The sequence below is a fragment of the Artibeus jamaicensis genome, unplaced genomic scaffold (genome assembly GCF_021234435.1).
Source record: "Artibeus jamaicensis isolate MK-2021 breed Jamaican fruit bat unplaced genomic scaffold, CSHL_Jam_final contig_233, whole genome shotgun sequence".
NCBI classification, from domain to species: Eukaryota; Metazoa; Chordata; class Mammalia; order Chiroptera; family Phyllostomidae; genus Artibeus; species Artibeus jamaicensis.
In genome coordinates this window covers 478,730-493,511 of record NW_026521486.1, presented here as the reverse complement: position 1 = coordinate 493,511, position 14,782 = coordinate 478,730, and the positions used below count along the sequence as shown (strand labels likewise).

Genomic DNA, 14,782 nt, shown 5'->3' with positions numbered 1-14,782 from the left:
AATGAAAAACGTGATTTTATTTTTATTTTGGTGACCCCTTCCTTTGATGCATCTGTGCCTGTTGGAGGTAAGGCACAGACCCCGATGGGCTGCCCCATTTGCTCGGCACGGCCTCCGATGCCTTTGCCCCTCGCACAGACGCACAGACGAGTGAGCTGCTCTCACGGGAGAGAGGAGCTGCGCCCCTCCCAGCGCCTTCCTCATTGATCCGTCTGCTTCCGGTGTCTGTTCTCGGCGGGAGTCCTCTGAGCCCTCGCGCACCCCCTTCTGGCGGGTCTCCTCTTGGAGCTGGTTGTGTCCGGGCAGCTTGTGGACGATCTGGTTGGAGGGACAGAGTGGGGCTGCCCGGAGCCTCCCGCCGGGTCACGTGGGTGCAGGGCTGTGGGGTGCACCCCCTCTCAGGACTTTGTGCTGTAAGGGGTCCCGACAGGCCCCTCTGCCCTGGGCGTGCCGCCCTGCACCGCGTGGTCACCAGGTGAGAAGGGCCGCATGTCCTTCACTTGTGCTTTGGTCGTTGTGTTTCTTGGGGGGGGGGGCTTTACTTTTCCACTTTTTACCCTTTCTGTTGTGTTAAAAAGTACAGCAGGCCCCCACTGGAGTCCTGTGCTGAGCCCCCGTCACCAGACCAAGACCTGACTTAACTGCAGTGTCGGCCCCTCTGGGGAGGGGGCCTCCCGGTCCGTCGGGGACCCCGTCAGCCCCATGCACTTGGTGTCCCCCAAGGAGGGTCCAGACGTACCAGCCCGCTTCCCCCGGGACGACATCCCCCTCCCTCCCTCTGCCTGTGACAGTGTCCTTCTGTGCAGACCCCGAACCCCGCTCCCTGGACCCTGCCCGGTGCACGTCCATTTTTGTTCAAGCTCTCGAGACCTTTAACGCACGGCGGCCGTCCGTGAGTTTCAGGGGAGTGACTCCTCGTGGTCGGATCACGTCTGGGAGCCGCAGTGGTCTGCGCACGCCCCCCACCCTCCGTGCACTGCGTTTCTGTCCCATCCCTGCTCGCCCCCCCCCAGACGTTAAAGCAGAAACATTCTGGGGGAGGAGGGAGTCCTGCCGCCCCCCTTCTGCCCGTCAGACCCTGCGCCTGGGACAGCCTGGGAGCCCTGGCTCTCGTGGGGCCTCCGCAAGTACCGTGCAGTAGACGTGCTGGCCGGGACCGTGGACCTGGGTTGCCGTGACCCACGGTGGCCCTAACAGGCGTGACCTTGGAGTGAGTGTCTTTGCCCTCTGCCTCCGCAGGACCACAAGCAGACGGTGTCACTTCGCGCTCGAACAGGTCGCCCACTTGGGAGTGAAAGGTACGCATGCTGGGCGGAGAGGGGTCTCGGAAGCTCCGTGCGCGTCCCCCGAGTCAGCGCCCCCGTCCTGTGTCAGAAGGGAGCGCGCGTGCAGTGTTCTTCCTGCCAGGCGCTTCCCCTGTTTTCTCGCTGGTCCGGCTGCGCAGAGAGAGCACGTTTAAGTGCCTGAAAGTGGATCACTGCACGCAGCTTTTCCTCTCCTCGTGGACCCCGAGTGACAGCTCTCGCTGCAGAGCCAGCGCAGGGCCGTGCCTGCCGAGACGGGACCCAGCGGGGGCAGGGCTCTGGGAGTGGTCCGGGCGCTGCTGCCACTCGTTTTCCAGTGACGTCTGCTTTGTTCCCTTCTCTTGTTTTAAAAGTGTTGTTTCCAGAAGAAATCATTTTGCAGTCTCCCCAAGTGACAGGCAGTTGGAACCACGCACAGGACACCAGAGACAGTGGGCAGCCCGCCCACCAGGTACAGCCGCGTGAGTCGTGTCTGTGACTCTGAGTGACGGGCATGAAGGGGCTGTGGGTCCCCGACACCCGGAGTCACAGTGAGACCGAAACTAAGACACCTGTCGGAGAGAGTCCGAGCTCACGGTTTCCTGTGCGCCCTGCGAGGCTGCCGCGCGACCGCGTGTGCGGAGGAAAGGTGCGGAGGTGCACACCCGGCGCAGGGTCGGCGTCTGTCATCGGTGTGAGTCAGGGTGTTTTGGTTTCCACTCGGACGGCCCGGTCTTGGTACACACTCACACGGCGCCTGTCTGTGCCGGGCTCGGTCGGAGGCTCTCCCTGTGCTGTCACAAGTAAGATAGTGGTTTTGTTTGAACTTCAACACAGAGTTTTGAATTGCGTCTGACACTCAGAAACCCTGTCACCGATTTGTGGCCTCTGTTTACAAACGCAGGCGGGGTTGGTCACGGCTGGGAGGCCTCCACCCACAGCACCTGCCACACTCGGCGTCGCCCCACCCAGCTGGCGGCTGCTCTGGGGGATGCGTCCTCGGGGGCCAAGCCTTCACGCTTTGAAATGCAGAGCCTGTCTGTGGACTGGCCGGGCCGTGGGGGGACTGGGGGCAGACACACGCCCGAGGCTGGCTCACAGGCACGGGGCCTGCCTTCCGGACACAGCCCGGGACACAGAGCCTCAGACACCGAGCCCCCAGGACCGTGGGGCAGCGCCTCCCGAGAGAGGGAGCAAGTGAGGGCGCCCGTGCCGGCCCGGTCACAGCCCTCAGAGGGGCCCCAAGGAGAGATGCGTGAGGTCACAGGGCAGCGAGCCCTTCTGGGGTCCACAGAGTGCCCCCCTCTTTGTTTCAGCTGAGGACTCAGCAGTCTGGCTTCTGGCCCAGCCGGTGGGTCCTCAGCTCCCTGCGCGCAGGGTCAGGGAAGCAGTGGCCGCCTGGCCTGAGAGGGCTGCATGTCACCTGCGGTTCCTGTGCCACTGCCGAGGGGGCTCCTGCTGGGCCTGGAGGTGCCCTCCCCTCTGTGGCTCGCCCTCATGGGGGTGGGGGGTGGGCTCAGCAGGAGGCGTGTACGCACCAAGTCAGAGAGAAAGCCCTTGTTTTGGCGTCCTTCTCACACTTACGTTTATTTATAAAAGGTGATTCAAAAACAAACAGGCTTTTCTGGAGGAGTTCCAGCCAAGGTGGAGGTGGAGGTAGAAACCCTTCACTTCCTCACACAACCGAAAGGAGGGCAACAGCCAGTCTCAAACCCATAAACCAAAATCACCAGGAAATCAAACTGCACGGAACTCTGACAACCAAGGAATTAAAGGAAAAACCAACCAGGACAAGCAGATGGGCGGACCCCAAGGGGCAGGCAGACTCAGAAAAACCGTGGGGAGGTGGCAGAGGGGCAGAGCCGCGTGGGAGGGACTGACTTAAGGGGAGACTGAGGCTCGGCTGACTGTGGGCTCAGCTGGGCTGCAGCTGGGCCGGGAGACACTGCCGCCCGAGGACCTGTTGGGAAGCGCACCAGGGACCAGCGGGCGGCCGCACTGCTCCCTCTGCGGCCCCTCCCCCAGAGGCAGCCTGGCAAGGGGGTTGCCTTGCCCCTTATACCTTACCAGCTGTGCCAAGACGAAGAAATATGGCCCAAATGGAAGAACACAGAAAAACCTCAGAACTAAGCGATGAGGGGATTGCCAACCTAACCGATTGGGGAATTTAAAGCCCTGGCAATGAAAATGCTCACAGAGTTGATCGAGCTTGGTTGAAAAATGAAAGAACGAATGCAAGATACCCAACGTGAGATAAAGCATCATGTTCAGGGAACCAACAGGGACAGGAAGGAAACCAGGACTCAAAGCAACAGTTTGGAACAAAAGGAAGAAATAAACATCCAACTGAATCAGACGAAGAAACAAGAATCAAAAAAATGAAGAGGGGCTGCGGACTCTCTGGGACAACATGAAATGTTCCAGCATCCGAACCATGTTGTTCTCCAGAAGGAGAACAGCAGCAGCAAGAAATTGAAAACTTAAATTTGAGCAAATGATGAAAGGAAACTTCCTCAGTCTGGCAAAGGAAATAGACCTCCAGGAAATCCAGGAAGCTCAGAGAGTCCCAAAGAAGGTGGACCCAAGGAAGCACACTCCAAGGCACATCATCATTACATTACCCAAGATGAAAGAGAAGGCGAGAATCTTAAAAGCAGCAAGAGAAAAGGGGACAGTCACCTACAAAGGAGCTCCCATCAGACTGTCAGCTGATTTCTCAAAAGAGACCTTACAGGCAAGAAGGGGCTGGAAAGAAGTATTCCAAGTCTTGGAAGGCAAGGACCTCCATCCAAGATTGCTCTATCCAGCAAAGCTTTCATTTAGAATGGAAGGGCAGGTAAAGTGCTTCTCAGATAAGGTCAAGTTCAAGGAGTTTATCATCACCAGGTCCTTGTTATATGAAATGTTAAAGGGACTTGTCTAAGAAAAAGATAAAAAATATGAACAATAAAATGACAATGAGCTCACAAGTATTAACAAATGAACCTAAAAGAAAAAAACTAAGCCAACAACCAGAACAGGAACAGAATCACAGAAATGGAGATCACATGGAGGGATTTCAGTGGGGGGGGGGGAGGAATAGGGGGGAAGGTACAGGGAAGAAAAAGCACAATTGGTGGGCATAGAATAGACGGGAAGACATAAAAGATGGTACAGAAAACAGAGGCCTCAGAACTTCCATGTACAGCCCACGGTCGTGAACTAAGGAGGGAGAGTGCTGGAGGTTTGGGGTGGAGAAGGGGAAAAGTGGGAAAACTAATAGCATTATCAGTAAAAAATACTTTAAAGAAAGAAAACCAGACTTTTCAGTAGCTTTTCATCAGGTACTCTGTATTTTCCTTGTGTTGTAGGGGCTGTGTGCCCTGGGACCTGCCAGGGGCCGCCCAGTAGCTGCGGCCAGAGCCGCGTGGGTGGGTGTTCGTGTTTTCTCTGTGAACTGGGCCCATGTGAACACACAGCTTTTTCTCAAACCTTTTTTTTTTTTTTGGACGGTCATTTCCAGAACAGGAAAGCTGTGAAGGACCAACCTAAGCCTGTCACCGAGTCAGAGCAGGCAGGTGCCCAGGACACGCTGGGGCCGGCGGCCTTCGCCTCAGGGATGAGCTGCCTGGGTGCGTATCACCCTGTCCGAGTGGCACGGTCCGGGACGAGCGGGGCCGTGACAGTGTGGGACTGGGGCGAGGACGGACATGCAGTCGGGACTGGAGACTCGGGGTTGTGGCTGCTCCCTTTGCCCCCGTCAGGTGGGTCGGTGGCATCTCGGGGGACACCTCCGTGAAGAAGGGAGGACGGTGGACACCCCGTGTTCGCTCCTGGGCGGCTCGGACGTGGCGAGACGCACCGCGTCATGGCGTCACCGCAGGGGCTTCCCACCGGCTGTCGCTGCTGGCGCGGCGTCCGTGCTGACCCTGCTCCTCTGCTTCTGGCCCAGGAAACGGGACGCAGGCCGAGGGGGCCAGAGAGGAGTTTTTCAACCCCCTGCTCAACGAGAACCAGAAGCTGGCCGTGAGGAGGATTCTGAGTGGCGACTGCCGCCCCCTCCCGTACATTCTCTTTGGGCCTCCGGGCACCGGGAAGACGGTGACCATCATCGAGGCCGTGCTGCAGGTGACGGCAGGAGGCCACGCGCTGGCAGCGCGTGTGTCGGGGACTCTGTTGTGTGCGCTGTAGCATCAGAAAGAGCTCCAAAACCTGCTTCCCTCGGGTTAGCCGGTCGGCCATGTGTTGTCGCTGGGCTGTGTGGGTGTGAAAGCCTGTCCCCTGGGGTGGGGGTCGCTTGTTCTGAGAGTCACAAGCCAGTCGGCCCAGCACAGAATCCTGCAGAATGGGGTCCCCTGCACAGTGGCTGCACTGTGGCCTCAAGACGTCTGCTGTCCCCACTTAGTCACGGCGCGGACACGGTGTGCGCCTCCTGTCTTTGCACTGCTCGGGCCTCAGCTTAGCAAGTGTCTGTGGAGCCCGCAGCAGCCACCCCGCGGGTGGGCAGGCGGGCGGGCGGTGGTTCGCGCCCTGAGGTGTGGCGTTCTCCCACTGCTCTTGTGGTGTGTGGGCGTCCCCGCCCCGTGGCTGACTGTCACACTGTGTCTCTGCGCCCTGACCAAGGTGTACCACGCCTTGCCGGACAGTCGGATTTTGGTGTGTGCGCCCTCCAACAGCGCAGCCGACCTCGTGTGTCTGCGGCTGCATGAGAGCCAGCAGCTGCGGCCGGGCACCATGGTCCGCGTGAACGCCACCTGCCGGCTGGAGGAGGTGAGCCACCGACTGGCTGTCTCTGTTCCTGTGCCGTGCCGGCCAGCTCTCCGCACAAGTCTCCCGCTCTGGCCCCATCGTGCTGGTCCGGCTGCTGTGCTTACAGGAGGGGGTCCCGCTTAGCCAGAGAGACCGGCCCTAGGAGCGAGGGGCACCGCTTGGTGGGGGCGGGGGGCTGCAGGCTCAGATGTTATGTTCACAGCTCTGGGCCCATAAATTGGGCTGCATTGAAGGGAAAAGACAAATATTCTTTAAAGACTTTATTTATTTACTTTAAGAGTGAGGGGAAGGTAAGGGAGAGAGAGGGAGACAAACATCAGTGTGTGGTTTGCCTCTCGTGTCCCCTGCTGGGGACCTGGCCTGAAACCCAGGCAGGTGTTCTGCCTGGGAATCCAACTGGCAACCCTTTGGTTCGCAGGCCGGTGTTCAATGCACTGAGCCACACCAGTTGGGGCGGAAAGATATTTTGAGAGAACAGTTTCAGATCGTTGCTGAGTCGTGACTGTGACGTAGGACAGTTTGTCTTAGAGTTCCTTCCACCGTCGTGACTGTCCAGCTGAGAGACAGTAAAATCTGAAAGCAAACCGCTCCCCCAGACGGTCACCGAGGCCATCAAGGCCTACTGCAAGGACGGGGAGGACATCTGGAAGGCCTCCCGCTTCCGGGTCATAATCACCACCTGCAGCAGTGCCGGGCTCTTCTACCAAATCGGAGTCCGGTGAGTGCCCCGGGGGCGGGGGGCCTTGTGTGGAGACCCCAGAGGGGACGGGGCCCCGAGGCTGCTGAGAAGGCGGTGGCAGAGGACGCCCAGACAAGAGGCAGAAAGGACCAGGTTTTGGGGGGATGGGAGGTGCCAAGGAGGCAGCAGCAGGCGTGGCGTGGGGGGGGCCGCAGCTGCGGGAAGCCGAGCGGCTGTGAAGGAGGACAGTGCTGTCCCATAGAGAGGACTCTGAGTTGAGGCAGGGTGTCCGGCCTTTCAGCGTCTCTGCTGGAAGAAGCATTGTTTTGCACCACACGTGAAATGCATTGTGACACGTGGTCCCAAAAGCTCATTGTGTGTTAAGTGAATGTATGACTCTGTGCTGGGCCGCAGGTGGGACACCCCTGTCCAAAGTCTAAGCGCTCGTGTTCAAAGGAAGACACGTAGGGTTGGTCTTCTCAGCAGGAGCTGGGACACAGAGTGGAAAACAAGTGTGCTGCCCTCATCCTGCCAGGGGCGGGGGGTGTCTGTGGGGGACACTTCTGCGGTGAGAACCTGAGATGCCCAAATTCAGACCCCGAGTCTGAGTGGACTGATGGCCAGCGCTGCCCCCTCAGGCTCCCAGGAGCAGGGGCCCCACGCCGGGGCCTACGACTCATGGGCTGGGGGACCTGGAGCCCCAGCTCGGCCCAAGGCTGTCCTGGCTGTGGCTCTGTGTGTCGTGTCCCGGCTGCCAGTCTCCTTGGGTGCCCTCGTGGGTGTGGAGGGCGTGAGTCAGACTCGGCAGCGGATGGAGGCAGCTTCACGAGTGGGGGAGTGTCACCCAGAGCCCCACCGTGACCAGCTCTGCCTCATTCCGCCTGCCACGGTGGAAACCAAGGCCGGGAGAGGCGCCAGGATGCCCAAGTCACCCAGCTACTGAGCAGGGAGGCAGGGCCTGCAGCCCAGGCCTGTGTCTGCAGCGGGTGGGCGAGCAGCCCCCAGCCTGCACCCCGGGCAGCCCTAGCCACGCCGCACCACTTGGTCCCTTCGCCTCTTTTCCTCCGAATCGGGCACAGGGTCTGGTGGAGCCTCCCGGGCTGGCCCAGCCAGCACCCTGGGGACTCTGACAGAGGTGACCACTTAGGTCTTTGGCTCTAGAGTCGGACACTTCACGCACGTGTTTGTGGATGAAGCCGGACAGGCCAGCGAGCCGGAGTGCCTCATTCCCCTGGGGCTGGTGTCGGACGTCGGCGGCCAGGTGAGGCACTGTCGTGCCTGTCTCCCTCTGGCTGGGACGCAGCCTCACCAGGGGGCTGAGTCCAGGCCCAGGGGCTGCGCTCCTGCCTCCCGGCCACCACGCTCCACCCGCGGGGTGACGCACAGCAAGTGCCCGTCCTGTGTCACAGATCGTCCTGGCCGGAGACCCCATGCAGCTGGGGCCGGTCATCAAGTCCAGACTGGCCATGGCCTACGGGCTGAACGTGTCCCTGCTGGAGAGACTGATGTCCCGGCCAGTGTACCTGAGAGATGAAGATGCCTTCAGTGCCTGCGGCGCCTACAACCCCTTGCTGGTGAGCTCAGACCCCGGGGGGTGCGGGTCCCTGAGGGGGGGCCAAGGCGGGTGGACCAGGGTGCCCGGTGCACCCTGGGCTCCCAGCCAGCCCAGGACACTGGGGAGCCTGCGCTTCTCGGAGCCGTGGGGCCCGTTCCAGGGCCCGCACCGTGCAGGACTGCTGAGCTTGGCCACAGAGCAGGAGGTGACGTGAGGGCAGGCCGTCCCCTGGAGAGGAGAGAGGGCGTGGGAGGCGGGGCACAGGCCGGCTGTGCACTGGCGCCGCCTGACTGTGGAGAGGTGTGGCTGCCCGGCTGTGTGTCTCTGGACCTTGGGCCGGGCCGGGCAAGGGCAGCATGGGCCCCCAGGTGCCTGCAGGCCACGTGCCAGGCCTGGCTTCCTGTTTTCCTGACAGTTCGCTCTTTCTATGAAAACGTGGCCCGTTCAAAAAGTGACTTGAGGTACTGAGATCACTTTCTACTCAGGTGGCAGAAGAGAGACCAGGAGGGGAGACCTGGGTTGTGGGGTCTTGTCCTTTGTCCCACTGCAGGGGCCCAGGTGAGCAGGGTGACTGTGGCCTGGCCCCTGCCCCCTGTCCCTATAGGTGACGAAGCTCGTGAAGAACTACCGGTCACACGCGGCCCTGCTGGCCCTGCCCTCCCGGCTGTTCTACCACACGGAGCTGGAGGTCTGTGCGGACCCCAAGGTGGCGGCCTCCTTGCTGGGCTGGGAGAAGCTGCCCAGGAAAGGCTTCCCCCTCGTCTTCCACGGCGTCAGGGTGAGCTGCGGCCCCGTCGCGGCCGCGGGGATGGGGGTGCCCTGCTCGGGCCAGTGGCCTCGGTGCAGCAGGGGAGAGGGGCTGCAGCTCGTGCCCCGTGGGGGCACCGTGGGTGCTTTCAGAAGTCTGGGGCCAGCCTAGGTTTCCATGGCTCAGTCGTCCCGTGAACCCCAAGGTCCCTGGCGGGCTCCCTGTCGGGGACACGCCCGGGCTGCAGGCTCCGCTCCTGGCGGGGCGTGTGCAGCAGGCCGCCGACCAGTGTTCTCTCCACCTTTCTCTCCCTTTTCCCGCCTCTCGAGTGAAAATAAAATAAACCTTCAAAAAAGTAAAACTCCATAGCCAGATAGGTCTGTCTCAGTAAATGTTCTGAGGACAAACCAGAAAGTTGACACTCTCTGTCCAGGGTAGCGAGGCCCACAAGCGTCTTTGAAACGTGTCCGTGGGGTCAGTTGTTCAGCTTTTCCGTGCCCTGACCGGGCTCCGTCTGCACAGCGCTCCCGCCATGGGGACCCAGGTGGGGTGTCCCGGTCAGCGTCTCCTCACCAGGGCTCCTGCAGGGTCTGACGGCCGTGCCCGGTCCCCGCGTCCGCGCTCTGCGGTGTGGCACGTGCTGTTGGCGGCTGCTCACCTTTCTCGGTGCACAGTGTCCCGCACAGTGTCGTAAGTCAGTGTGAACCTCACATCGACACGCCCTGGCCGCAGGGCTCGGTGGGCGGGAGTGTCCGCACAACCAGGGGTCGCAGGTTGCCTTCCCGGTCAGGGCACCGCCTGGGCCGTGGGCTCGGTCCTAGTTCGGGTGCAACTGGTCGATATTTCTCCCCTCTCCCCCCTCCCTGTCCTCTCTCCGAAGTCAGTAAGCGTGACCTCAGGTGAGGACAAAGTTAACTGAAATAATAAGTCCCACCTGGTGAGAGATTATTGTCTCCTCTTTCCTACTCTCTGGCATCTCTTTGTCCTCTTTATTCTTTGTCATTTTACTTTGGATACATTTCTTATAAGCAGCTAGTTTTTTTCTTAACATTTTATTTACTTATTTTTAGAGAGAGGGGAAGGGAGGGAGAGAGGGAGAGAAACATCAAGGGGCTGGTTGCCTCTCGCACGCCCCCTACTGGGGACTGGCCTGCAGCCCAGGCCTGTCCCCTGACTGGGAATCAAACTGGCGACCCTTTGGTTCACAGGCCCGCACTCAGTCCACTGAGCCGTACCAGCCAGGGTAAAGCAGCCAGTTTTTCTATCTCTTCCCATTGGAGAGTCTGTTGCTAGTGAGATCAGCCAGTCCCACCTCCAGGTTCTGCCTCCACCTCATCTTCCCCTCTGTTGGCTGTTCCCTCCTGCTCCGCGTGTGCGGTCCTGCAGCTGAAGGCCGGGGCTGCCCTGGGCTCTCGGGGGTCGGCGCGTTCCCGTGGCTGCAGCGACAGACCAGGCAGTGGGACGGGCTGCGCTGGCCGTTTCCGGGGCACAGCTCAGTGGTGCTAAGTGTGGTCACTTTGCCACCAGTTTCAGGCCCCCACCTGCCCACGTGAACGGTCCCTCAAACCCTCACCTCCGCCCGGCCCCTGGCACTGCCGTCTGCCTCTGTCTCCACGGCTCTGATTCCGCAGGGGCCCTGAGTCATTGTGGCCACACGGTGCTCACGCCCTGCATCACCGAGCACACGCGGTCTCGTGTGTCCAGGTCGCCTTCCTCTTGAGTCCGAGCGACCCCCTGCCGAGTGGACGGGCTCCTCCCGCCTCACAGATGCTGGGGCCTGTGCAGGCCCCGAGTCGGGTCCTTCGGGCAAACGCCCGGACGGAAATGCCGGGCTGCACGGTGCTCCTGCTCTGCCGTTCCGAGGGCGCCGTGCACCCTCTCACCCTCCCGAACTGGGGCTGTAGCTTCTCAATGTCCTCGCTGGTGTGGGGCTGGAGCCATCCCGCAGGGCGTGAGCAGAGCTCACGGGTTTGCGCTTGCCTGACACAGCGGTCCCCTGGGTGGTGGCGTGCCTGCAGTTCTGATGCAGGGGGGCCACATGCTCACGCATCTCGGGGCAGCCCGCCTGAGCGGTGGGGTGGCCCGAGGGCCCCTGCCTGCCCCACTGACCCCCGCTGGCCTCTGCCTCCTGGGCTGTGCCCTCTGCTCCCCTTTGGTGGCTCCCAGGGCTCTGTTCCCAGGATGCCCTTTCCTGTGTCCCCACACGAGATGTCCCCCCCCGCCTTGTTCCCCTGGCACTGGTGCAGCTGCGACAGTTCCGTGGGCACGCCCTGTCACCCCGATGGGTTCCCAGTCTCTGTGCCTCGTTCACGGCCCTGAACGAGCGTTTTCTGATCAGTGAGGCCGGTGACGACCTGCCTCTCTCCTGTCTCCCCGACTGTCCAGGGCAGCGAGGCGCGGGAGGGGCGGAGCCCGTCCTGGTTCAACCCGGCCGAGGCCGTGCAGGTCCTGCGCTACAGCTGTCTCCTCACCAGGAGCCTCTCCAGCCAGGTGTCCGCACACGACATCGGCGTGATCACGCCCTACCGCAAGCAGGTGGGGCCTGCTCCTGTGCGTTCTTCAGTGCTTCCTTGTCCACAGAGGCCGGGCAGAGACCAGGGAACAGAGACAGGGTCACGTGGCACCAGGTCCCTCCTCTCCTTCCATAGCCTGTCCCTGGGCCCACCCCTCACCTCCCGGACTCCCAGGGGCCTGCCGCACCCTGGTCTCCTGGGGCTGGGAGTCCGGGCTCAGGCTGCTCGTCTGTCCCCTGCGTCCTCACTGCATCATGGCCACCCTGTCCCCTGTCTGCAGACACCTGCCCGAGCCCTCACTGTATTGCCCAGAGGTGGGGGCGGGGCTTCCCGTGGGTTGTCAGGACTTTGGGAACCTTCCCATGTGTTTACTGGCCGCCGGTTTTTGTCAGTTCTCTGGTCCAACACAAGTGCCTGCTTCCCCTCAGTCTCCAGTGCTCTCCCAACGGCCGCGTCACGGCTCCGCCCAGTTCCCCTTGTACTGTTCGCGTCCCTGGAGTCCCATACACGGGCCGCGTGCTGTTGGCGTGCTCTGTGGCCCTGTGTTTGGTCTCTCATCTGAGAGGCCCTTCCCCGTCCTGCGCTGGGGCCTGTTTTCCTGCTTTGCTCTGAAGGTGTGCTCGTCCGGGCATGGGGGGAGTTGGGCCGTGCGACGCACACCAGGCCCACAGGGCACAGGCGCTCGGCCGCTGCCCCCCTGGGCTGCCCCCGGGTGTCACCTTGGTGATGTCCCGTGAATTTTAAGGATTCCACCTTTTATCGAAAAAACGTGTTTTCTCCCTGGCAACAAGTTATCGGCGCACCCTAACTGCTTTGGTTTGGGCTTTGGCCGCCTGTGCTCCTGACGCCACTCAGCCCTTGTGCGTCTTTGGGCCACTGGCTGGCGCAGGCACAGGCCCCGGGGTGGGGGGGTCGCCAGGGGAGGCAGGTGCTGTCCTGGTGAGAGCTGAGCCCTCCACCCCACACACTCCGCCCGAAGTCGGGGTTCGGTTCCGGTCGGGTCAGCTTTGAGGAAACAGGATTTAGAGTTGAGAGGCCGCACCACCCTCCGGGTCACCCTTGCTGGGGTCGAGGGTCACAGTGAGTCAGGGTTGTAAAGCTGCATCTTCTGTCTTTCTATCTGCTTCAAAGGTGGAAAAAATCAAAATTCTTCTGAGGAACGTGGATCTGATGGACATAAAGGTTGGGTCGGTCGAGGAGTTCCAAGGACAGGAGCACTTGGTCATCATCATCTCCACTGTAGGTGGTCCTGTCCTTCGTGGGGCAGCGGTGTCTGGGGTCGCTTGCATGTTGGCGGATCTGCAGCCCATGCGGGTGGAAAGTGGCACGGGCGTGGGGCCTGCAGGGAGGCGCCCTCACAGCCGCCATGACAGTCAGCAGAGCGCAGGGAGGGGACCGGGAGGGGGCCAGGGCCAGGCGGAGAACGTGCTGGGCGAGCGGGCACCCAGGGAGGCGAAGTCTGCCCCTCCACCCTGTGTCCCGCCCTCAACGGGCCCTGCCGTGCAGTGCCACCCGCAGGTGGGTCAGCAGGGGGGTCAGCGCGGTCCACCGGAGGAACAGCCAGGCCCTGAAACCCTGCGTCTGTCCCAGAACCCGGAACCCGGTGCCCAGAGCCGCAGGCCCTGCTGCTCAGACTCCACCCCTCCTTGGGTCCACCGATGTTTGATGTTTCTAAATGCTTTTAAATGTCGCAATTTACTTTCCATGACAGAACATCTCAAAATGTTCCATTTTTCTTCTCCTTTGTGTTTTTTAGGTACGATCGAATGAAGATGAATTTGAAGACGATAGGTATTTTCTGGGTTTCTTGTCCAACTCCAAGAGATTCAACGTTGCGGTCACCAGACCCAAAGCCTTGCTCATCGTTCTGGGAAACCCTCATGTGCTAGTCAGAGTGAGCGGCCGCAGGGGCGGGGCCCGCGTAGGGGCGGGGCCTGGGCCGTAGTGGGGCGGGGCCTGGGCCGTAGTGGGGGGGTTGCACCGGCCCTAAGGCCCCGCCCCCTGCACCCCGCAGGACCCCTGCTTCGGCGCTCTGCTGGAGTACAGCATCACAAACGGCGTGTACACGGGCTGCGACCTGCCCCCCGAGCTGCAGTCCCTGCAAAAGTGAGCCTCCCGCCCGCCGCTGTGGCTCAGGTGGAGCACCCTCCCGTAAACCAGAAGGTGGCAGGTTCAATCCCCGGTCGGGGCACATATGGAGACAAACAGTCCATGTTTCCCTCTCACATCAACGTTTCTCTCTCCCTCTCTCTTTAAAAGCAATGAAAAATTGTCCTCGGATGACGATGATGATGGATAAATAAATAAAGTGAGCCTCCCACCTGGGCCTCGGTCCTGCCCCTGGGTCAGGCCCTCGGGGCAGTGGTGGGGTTGGCCTGGGTTGCAGCCCCTGCCAGTCCCTTCTGGCCAAGATCTGGCCCCTTGTGCAGACCCTCAGGGGCCGTTCCTGGGGAGGGCTGAAAAGGTGTGCATGTGGGGCGTGTCCCCGTGAACAGCAGCTGGCTGGGGGCCCGGACCCCCCCCCCCCCAGTCAGGCCCTGTGCCTCGCAGGCAGGGAGTGGCCCCTGGGTCGTCTGTGTAGGAGACAGGCTGAGCCTGGTCTGGGGGACACCAGACTCCACCCTCCACAGGCACACGAGGGGACACAGACTGGGGACAGTGAGGCTGGGGACCCTCAACCCACTGCAGCTGCAGTGTCCCCGGGGCCTGGCGGGGCCTCTGCCCACCGTCTCTGGGTAGGACCGGCCCCCGTGGCTTCCTGCCTGGGGTCAGGCTCCTCTTACATAGTCTGGGCCCGAGGACACAGGGAGGACCTGCCTGGCCATGACGACACTGTCCGAGGCCATGGGGTCGGGGCGTCGAGAGCTCAGTGGGGCCCTGGCCATTTACCCCGGGCTGGGTCGTGGGGCAGGGGAGAGGCAGGGGCGCCAGCTCCTGGTGCGGCGGTGGGAGGTCCGGGCCAAGGTGCCATTCGCAGGGGTGGCCTCGTGCCTGGGCCTCCAGCTGGAGGCACCTCGGAAGTGGCTGGTGTGAGGGTCCTGGGCTGGCCCCCAGCCCTTACAGGTTTCCAGAAGCTTCTCCAGAGACACCCAATGTGTCTCCTAACCTGGCATCTCTGTAACCCCTTTCTTAGAGAGGCAGCCCTCTTCTGTCCCCCAGAGCTGGGGTCCACCCAGGGACTGGCCGGTGCCACCCACCTGCCTACACCCTGGGCTGCAGCTGCACAAGTGTGCACCAGTGGAGGCCTTGTGGTCA

General features: G+C 61.6%; 1 protein-coding gene across 1 annotated transcript in view; it reads left to right on the top strand.

The window, feature by feature from the left end:
• Window positions 1–13,816, top strand: part of MOV10L1 (Mov10 like RISC complex RNA helicase 1) — a 38,563-nt gene extending 24,747 nt beyond the window's left edge. The window contains exons 14-26 of the mRNA XM_053661942.1: window positions 1,240–1,298; window positions 1,658–1,755; window positions 4,786–4,894; window positions 5,215–5,390; window positions 5,886–6,032; window positions 6,629–6,750; window positions 7,873–7,972; window positions 8,121–8,285; window positions 8,871–9,044; window positions 11,400–11,549; window positions 12,659–12,766; window positions 13,284–13,421; window positions 13,542–13,816. Of these exons, the coding sequence (XP_053517917.1) occupies window positions 1,240–1,298; window positions 1,658–1,755; window positions 4,786–4,894; window positions 5,215–5,390; window positions 5,886–6,032; window positions 6,629–6,750; window positions 7,873–7,972; window positions 8,121–8,285; window positions 8,871–9,044; window positions 11,400–11,549; window positions 12,659–12,766; window positions 13,284–13,421; window positions 13,542–13,637 (1,642 nt within the window). The 3' untranslated portion in view covers window positions 13,638–13,816. The remainder of the gene's footprint in view (window positions 1–1,239; window positions 1,299–1,657; window positions 1,756–4,785; window positions 4,895–5,214; window positions 5,391–5,885; window positions 6,033–6,628; window positions 6,751–7,872; window positions 7,973–8,120; window positions 8,286–8,870; window positions 9,045–11,399; window positions 11,550–12,658; window positions 12,767–13,283; window positions 13,422–13,541) is intronic.
• The last annotated feature ends 966 nt before the right edge of the window (window positions 13,817–14,782 follow it).